General features: G+C 46.4%; 2 protein-coding genes across 2 annotated transcripts; both read left to right on the forward strand.

Annotated features, from left to right (window-relative positions):
* Positions 1–906: 906 nt before the first annotated feature.
* LOC107291284 (C-X-C chemokine receptor type 3-like) lies at positions 907–1998 on the forward strand. Its single transcript, XM_015820274.1, has one exon. It carries the CDS (start codon positions 907–909, stop codon positions 1984–1986), a length of 1080 nt encoding a protein of 359 aa, XP_015675760.1. The 3' UTR covers positions 1987–1998.
* Positions 1999–4222: 2224 nt separating this feature from the next.
* Positions 4223–6526, forward strand: LOC107291285 (C-X-C chemokine receptor type 3-2-like). Its single transcript, XM_015820275.1, has 2 exons — positions 4223–4270; positions 5501–6526. Exons 1-2 carry the CDS (start codon positions 4223–4225, stop codon positions 6524–6526), a joined length of 1074 nt encoding a protein of 357 aa, XP_015675761.1.
* The last annotated feature ends 1921 nt before the right edge of the window (positions 6527–8447 follow it).

Genomic DNA, 8447 nt, shown 5'->3' on the forward strand with positions numbered 1-8447 from the left:
GAACTATTGTAGTGATTCTCTTAACAACTGTGGCAAAAGAAGGTCGTAAAATGGGGCAAAACTCCTTTAGTAACTGTCTCGCTTAGCAACAGAAAATTTTGACTTAATTGTGAAATTGTGAATGCTCCAACACTGGAAGTTTTTAAGAAGAGAGTGGACAACCATTTGGCTGAAATGGTATAGGGTCTCCTCCCTGAGCAGGGGGTTGGACTAGATAACCTCCAAGGTCCCTTCCAACTCTGTTATTCTGTTCTGTTCTATTCTAATTCTAATTCTAATAATTCTAATTATTCCATTTCCAATTTTATTCCATTCCATTCCATTTTAGGACCAGAATTTCTGTCGCTAAGCAAGGTGGTTATTAAGTGACTGATTTTAAAATTCTTTTTATTCTATTTTCTATTCTATTCTATTTTCTATTCTGTTCTGTTCTTTCCTATTCCTATTCCTAATCCTATTCCTATTCCTATATTCCTTCATTCTATTCTATTCTATTCTATTCTATTCTATTCTATTCTATTCTATTCTATTCTGTTTTGTATTCTATTTTCTATTCTATTCTATTTTCTATTCTATTTTCTATTCTATTCTATTCTATTCTATTCTATTCTATTCTGTTTTGTATTCTATTTTCTATTCTATTCTATTTTCTATTCTATTTTCTATTCTATTCTATTCTATTCTATTCTATTCTATTTTCTATTCTATTCTATTCTATTCTATTCTATTCTATTCTATTCTATTCTATTCTTGTGGTCGTAAGTCAAGGCCTGCCTATATCCCTGTCACAGCGTTTTTGAGCCTCAGGCTGCCACCCAAAACAGTTAAAATAAAAACTATAAAATTGAACAATAAAATGAAGTAATCCTCTGCCCTGTTTCCTCCTTGTAGACGGAAAATCTCATCATGTCCTTCAACTACAGTGAAGAGATCATGGACTACTACTACAATGACAGTTATTCCTACGACTGTTGCCTAGCCCAGCCGTGCGATCTGAACCCCTACCAGAACTTTTCCATGCAGTTTCTGCCTCCCTTCTACACCCTAATTTTCCTGCTGGGTCTCGGAGGCAACATGATGGTCATCGCTGTCTTGCTACTGGACAGAGTCTCCTTACTCGGGACCGACATTTTCATCTTCAACCTGGCCATCGCGGATATTCTTCTGGTGTTCACGCTTCCTTTCTGGGCTGCCCAGGCCGTGCTGGGCTGGATCTTCAAGGACTTCCTCTGCAAGGTCATCGGCAGCATCCTGAAGATCAACTTCTACGCCAGCATCCTCTTCCTCATCTGCATCAGCTTTGAGCGGTACCTCTCCATCGTCTACGTCATACGGATGTACAACAGGAACAAGCGCTTCCTGATCGTCTACACCACCTTGCTGGTATGGCTCGTCTGCTTCCTGCTGACGGTGCCCGACTTCATGTACCTGAGGGCCGAGTTTGACAGCCGCCTGAACGTTACTTCCTGCGTCCTCTCCTTCCCACCTCATAGTAGCAAGAGGTGGAGAATCGCCCTGATCGTCATCAACCAACTGGTGGCTTTCTTGCTCCCTCTGATGGCCATGATCTACTGCTACGTCCACATCATCCTCACCCTCCTGCGCTCCAGAGGGTTCCAAAAACACAAGGCCCTCAAGGTTATCTTGGTGGTGGTGGTGGCCTTCTTTCTCTGCTGGTCGCCCTACCATTTGGTGCAGTTCCTCAACACCTTGCTCCAGCTGGACCTCCTGGAGAAGGATTGCCAGAGGGATGAGAGCTTGGACATTGCCGATACCGTCACCACCAGCTTAGGCTTCTTCCACTGTTGCCTCAACCCGCTGCTCTACGCCTTCGTCGGCGTCAAGTTCCGGAACAAACTCCTGACCGTGCTGAGGAGATTCGGCTGCATCAATCAGAACTTCCTGAAGAAGCATTCCAGGTCCTTCAGCCAGCAGAGGGATTCAAGTTGGTCCGAAAGCACAGATTGCTCCTATGCGGCCTTCTAGAAAGATCTGGAGCCGCAAGGACGCCATTGTCCCAAAGGTGCCTTTTTCATGAGGTAACTGGTTTTCCTTTGAAGACCTTTCGCTTCCCATCCCAGAAGCTTCTTCTTCAGCTCTGACTGGACTTTCGTTGTTTTTTCCTTGAAGACGTTTCGCTTCCCATCCCAGAAGCGTCTTCTTCAGCTCTGACTGGATGGTGGGGAATGGACGCCATTGCTATCCCAGAATTCTCCTCTTGCTGCTCTGCAAGCAGAGGAAACATGGCGCTCCGTCGGTACAGCTAGTCCTCGACTTAACAACTCTTCGTTTAGCGACCGTTCGAAGTGGCAACAGCACTGGGAAAAGTGATTTATGACCGGTCCTCACAGTTATGACCATTGTGTCAATGTGATTAAAATTCCTGTCCTGGGGTCATGTGTGATCACCATTTGTGACCTTCTCAGCCGGCTCCTGACATGCAAAGCCAATGGGGGGAGGGGGGGAAGCTGGTTTCGCTTAACGACCGTGTGATCCATTGAACTGCATGATTCGCTTAATAACCATGGCAAAAAAACCTTGGTAAAATCAGGTACGAGTCATTTAACAATCGCTTTGTTTAGCAATGGACGTTCTGTATTCCCAACAGTCAGGTGGTTTTTTAAGAAGACATTGGACAGCCATTTGTCTGAAGTGGCATAGGGTCTCCTGCTTAAGCAGGAGGTTGGACTAGATGACCTCCAAGGTCCCTTCCGGCTCTCTTATTCTGTTATTCGAAGCTGAGGACTGCCTGTGTGTCTAGCATCAAGATCGAGCATCGAAATTCCCCTATGAATCAAGTTTCATTCATGAAAAAATTGTTCTTCGGATAAGGGGGGGTCCCGGCAATCCTGACGGGTTTTGAACATTATCGCTTCCACGTCTGACTCAAGAAACTGGTTGCTCAATATGGTTTTGAGGTTATCTGTTCACGTTTTCAGTTTCTTCCCCCATTCAGAGCAGCGTTCTGAGGTTGAAAATTGGGGTCGAAAACTCCCCCTGCCTGAAACCAAAAGATTTCAAGGCTCGTGTCAAAACCTCCGAGTTGTTTGTTGAAGGCTTCATGGCATCTGCTGTTGCGTTGCATTGACTCGTGTCGCGTCCTTGTTTTCTGATCATAAACTCTTGACTGCCCTTCTGAAATGGATAGCCGAAGATTATGTTGTCCGTCTAAATCTGGTAAAATGAGAAGAGATTTGAGTGAGTCTTTGAACCGAATATATACCAATAAGGACGGACGAGAGAAGAAAGTCATCGCTTCGTTTTTGCTCAATTCTTTTGGATGTCTATTACCGGAGAGAGGATGTCAAAAAAAAAAAAAAAAGGAGCTTAACTCTATATGTATTCAACCTTCTAAAATTAAATAATATAAACGCTGAATGAGATGAGAGTGTTTTTAATGAAATGTTCTGGCTGACTAATTGTGAGTCTTGCGTTTTTGGTGTTTTTCTGTATCTGGGAATCTCTGCATTCTTTATTTTATTGTGTTACTTTTTCGTAGTCTCCTCTTCCTCTCCTCCTCCTCCTCCTCCTCTCCTCCTCCTCCTCCTCCTGTGAATTGAAGCCCACAGGTCAGAAAGGGACTATGAATTCTGTGAGTTGAAGTCCACAGGTTGTAAAGGGGCTATGAATTCTGTGAGTTGAAGGCCACAGGTGGTAAAAGGGCCATAAATTCTGGGAGTTGAAGTCCATAGGTGTTAAAGGGCTATGAATTCTGGGAGTTGAAGTCCATCGGTCATAAAGGCACTATGAATTCCGGGAGTTGAAGTCCATAAGTGGTAACGGGCTATGAATTCTGGGAGTTGAAGTCCACAGGTCATAAAGGGGCTATGAATTCTGGGAATTGAAGTCCACAGGTCATAAAGGGGCTATGAATTCTGGGAGTTGAAGCCCATAGGTGGTAAAGGGCTATGAATTCTGGGAGTTGAAGTCCACAGGTCATCAAGGGGCCATAGTTGCCCACTCCTGACCTTGGGCTATATTGGGAATTTCAGAAACGGGTTTGGGGCCACGGTTCTCCAACTGCTCCTTGGCCAAAGCGGCTGAGAAGAAAAACAAGCAATCAGCCCTCGTTGCAGTTAAACTTCCCCATCGGGAAACCTTTCATAACATGAGGGTTTCCTTTCCCCCACCAGAAGATCTGGTGACTTCCCCACATTACTGAGTCCACCCTGGGGCAACAGCAGCACAGAAGGATAGTCAAGGATAACCTTTGGATGCAAGAATGGAACTAAATCAATCCACCAATTACGAGGATGAGGACTACTATGAGGTAGGTCAGTTCTCTGTCTCTGGCCCAGTGTTTCTTAACCTTGGCTACTTTCAGCTGTGTGGACTTCACCTCCCAGAATTCCCCAGCCAGCCTAGCTGGCTGGGGAATTCTGGGAGGTGAAGTCCACACATCTTGAAGTGGTCCAGGTTGAGGGGAAAAAATGCTAGTCTGTTGAGTAGCCAGCGGATTAGCTGAGCATATCTTTTGAAAAGTAGACTTGCAAGCTCAACCCAACTGGATTGGCCCGATGGACATTTGGTGCTGGGAGGTTTTCCGAGCGTGGAGAGGGTTGCGTGATCCACCATGTCCAGCTTCTCCTGTTGCTTCACAGGCAGGACAGGAGTATCCAGGCCTGCCAGACCAAGCCTGGTGCGTGTACAATGCAGTGAGGGAGTCCGTCTTATCTACTGCTTTGGTCAGCAAAATACCTTGGCCCAATCCTGTTTCTGTGTGCAAGTGACCTCCCTGTTTGATTTGCACACAAAGGCTCCCCCACCTTCTTTTGCTTCCAGCCGATAACAACCAGGACCCAATCCTTAAAGGGAGGGGGGAGCTTTGGATTCTGTGGGGTTTTCACAGTACATGGCTTGAGACTGGGAAGGGAGAGCGCAGAGAAATTGCATTATCAGGAATAGGAGGAGGAGCAGAGGAGGGAAGGAAGGAAGAAGGGAAGGAAGAGAAAAAGAGAGAGAGAAAGAAGAAAAAGGAAAAGAGAAAGAAGAAAGAAAAAGAAAGAAAAAGAAAGGAAGGAAGGAAGGAAGGAAAGTGGGGAAGGGGGAGAGAAAAGGATGGAAAGAATAGAAAATGAATGAAAGAAAAAAAAAAGTCCTGCTCTCAGAGTATCAGCATTGCATTAAATATTATGGGATATTTTCTTTTCCCTCCCTCCCTCCCTTTTTCCTTTCTCCCCTTTCCCCTCCCCTCCCCTTCTCACTTCTCCCCCCTCCCTTCCTCCCTTCCCCATGGGATTGGAGTCCAAAGCTGCAACTGAGCAAGGAAAAACGATCCAGATAATTTCCCATTCCATTCCATCAGCTTCTTCCCTCCTAGTTTACTCCTCCTGTTAGCTTACTAGCAATCCAGCCAGCAGAAAAAGCAGTACTATTGGACAACACCACCAACCGCCCGCGATTCCTAAGGGGGCATGGGTGGGCGCCTGTGTGTAAGGCTGTGTATCTGGGATGTCCTGAGAATTTCTCCCAAACTTTTCTCTTTTTCCCTCCTTCCCAGCTGGGCACGTTGCCCGAGATCAACCCCAACGCCCAGCCGTGCCTTCCCACCGAAGTGAGCGCCTTCGCTCGCTATTTTGTGCCCGCGTTCTTCTCCTTGGTGTTCGTGGTGGGGCTGCTGGGCAACAGCTTGGTGCTGGCTATCTTGGGTCAAAGTCACCGGTCCTGGCGCTTTGCTGACCACTACCTCTTCCAGCTGGCGGTGGCCGATTTCCTTCTGGTCTTAACCCTCCCTTTCCAAGCTGCCTATTTTATCCACGGCTGGACCTTTGGAGAATTCCTTTGCAAGCTGACCGAGGCGCTCTCCACCATGAACGTGGTCACCAACATCCTTCTCCTGACCTACATCAGCATTGAGCGCTACTTCGTGGTGGTCCGGGGGACATCACCACGCTTCTTCTTGAAGCGTTCTCACATCTACCTCACTTCGGCCTCTTTCTGGGGCATGGGCATCGCGTTCGCCATTGTGGATCTCCACTTCCGGACGGTCAGCTACGTCCCGGAAGCCATGACTCTCGTCTGCCAGTTGGGCTTTGAGGTCCAGGATGCCAACTCCTGGAAACTGGGGCTACAAGCGATCTTCTTCCTTCTAGGTTTTTGGTGGCCTGTCCAAGCAATGGTCTACTGCTACAGTCAGATTTTCACCAAGCTGCACCAGGCTGGACTTCTGAGCAAGCATTTGCCTCTCCGTCTCCTGCTGGTCATCTGGATCACCTTCATCGCCTGTTGGTGCCCTTTTCATTGCTTGATCCTGGTGGACATCTTTCAACGTCTGGGCCATTTGAAGCGGCACTGTGAGTGGGAGAAGGTGTTGGATTCCGGACTCCTGATCACCAGGAGTTTAGCCCTCACCCACTGCTGCCTCAATCCCTTGGTCTACGCTTTTGGAGGGGTGAAGTTCCAGAGGGAATTTTCCAGAATCTTCTGTAGGAGAAGCAGAGCCAGGCGCCATTCGGACAGTGAGGACATTAGCCAAATTACTGACTGCAGCACCGATCATGGCCTGGATTATTCGATCATGATGTGAGCTGCGCGTGGTCCACCCCACGTGCCGGGAACCCTTCACGAAGTCTTCTCCACACCATTGCCCACCAGATACAGGTGGTCCCCGACTTACGACAGCTCATTTAGTGACTGTTCAAAGTTACAACGGTGCTGAAAAAAGTAACTTACGACTGTTTTTCACACGGCCGTTGCAGCATCCCCGTGGTCACGCGATCCAAATTGAGAGACTTGGCAACTGATTTGTATTTACGACGGTTGCAGTGTGCCGGGGTCACGTGATCCCCTTTTTGTGACCTCCTGACAAGCAAAATCAACGGGGAATCCAGATTCGCTCTTACTCACTTAACAACTGCAGTGATTCACTTAACAAACGTGGCGAGAAAGGTCGTAAAATGGGGTGAAATTCACTTAACAGCCATCTCACTTAGCGACAGTGGGCTCAATGGTGGCCGTACGTTGAAGACTACCTGTATTGTAGCAATTGTTGAGTTGAAAGAAGGTTCTTCTTACCCCAGAGCGGAAGGGTTTTAGATATGCAACAGCTTTGAAAATAATAATTACAAAATCCCAAACTTCGTTGCTTCAGATTTACAAGAATTACGTCTTGGAGTTGTTGTTGTTTTGCCAGGACCAGCCTTCAAAGGGGAATTTTACATGTTGGTTTCCCCTTTATCTCGCAACTGTCAGAAATGTATACAATTAGCTAATTTGGCTTAGTGGTTTAAGGCATCAGGCTGGAAAGCGGAAGATTATGAGTTCGAGTCCTGCCTTAGCGATGAAATCCAGCTCAGTGGCTTTGGGCCAATCACCAGGAGACAATGAGTTCTAGTCCCGCCTTAGGTAGGAAAGCCGGCTGTCTGAATTTGGGCCAATCACCACGAGTTGGTGAGTTCTAGTCCCGCCTTAGGCATGAAAGCCGGCTGTCTGACTTTGAGTCAATCACTCTCTCTCAGTTCAACCCACCTCATAGGGTCGTTGTTGTGAGGAAAAGAGGAAGCGGAAAGTGTGTTGGAGGTGTTTGCTGCCTTGAGTGATTTGTAAAAATAATAAAGACAGGAGATAAACGAAGGAATGAATAAATTACATTCTGAAGTGAAATCTTGCCCGCCATTTTATTGACAGTTAGCTGCGAGTAACAGCAGAGCTTACTATCCCTAGTCAATGAATTAAGTAGCTGGAGATTTGCTTGAGGAAAAACAATAAAGGTTTATTCAAACCGAATTCTTTACAGATCTGGAAAAAGATAACGGTTGACATTCGAATATGGAAGAATGTCAGTCTTCTTTGGCTAGGAAGAATATCGACCGTAAAAATGAATATCATCTGAAGGATTAATTTATTCTAACAGAGGCTAGTAAGGCTGGAAGGAAAGGTGTTGAGTGAATAGCAAATGTGAACCTACAACTTCATTTGATCAAATAAAAGAGAGCTTGCCCAACCTCAGCAGCTTAAAGAGGAGTGGACTTCAATTCCCAGAATTCCCCAGCCAGCCAAGCTGGCTGGGGAATTCTGGGAGTTGAAGTCCACCCAACTTAAAGTTGCCGAGGTTGAGAAACACACTTTCTAACCTCTTTCGTTTGCCTTCCTTCCACATCCTACCGAGAAGTGATGAAGGGGAACACAGAAGTATTAGGGGAAGAAAAAAAATATCAAAATAAAACCCTTACGCTCTTTCCCCAGAATGGGAAGGATCTGCCACAGAAGGTGGTTTCAAAACATCACCCTTCGCCCCTTGCTTCATGCTGAGGGGAATTACTTCATCTGGCACTTCCACCGTTGCTCAGAAGTATATTTTTTTTCCCTGTGGTTCGGTTTTAACCAGAGGGCTTTTAGATGGGGTTTAGATGGCTGTTGAATGCAATCTCCTTTTCTGAGCTTCCAAAATAGGGTACTCGGATCTCACTGAAGAAGCCGAAGCATCTGTCGGTTCATAAAAAGGGTTG

The sequence above is a fragment of the Protobothrops mucrosquamatus genome, unplaced genomic scaffold (assembly GCF_001527695.2).
Source record: "Protobothrops mucrosquamatus isolate PMUCROS unplaced genomic scaffold, P.Mucros_1.0 scaffold1108, whole genome shotgun sequence".
Classification (NCBI taxonomy): domain Eukaryota; kingdom Metazoa; phylum Chordata; class Lepidosauria; order Squamata; family Viperidae; genus Protobothrops; species Protobothrops mucrosquamatus.

Coding starts and splice junctions, on each gene's coding strand:
- LOC107291284 (XM_015820274.1), top strand. CDS start 907: ATGTCCTTCAACTACAGTGAAGAGATCATGGACTACTACTACAATGAC.
- LOC107291285 (XM_015820275.1), top strand. CDS start 4,223: ATGGAACTAAATCAATCCACCAATTACGAGGATGAGGACTACTATGAG. Junction 4,271..5,500: donor AGGATGAGGACTACTATGAG/GTAGGTCAGTTC, acceptor CCTCCTTCCCAG/CTGGGCACGTTGCCCGAGAT.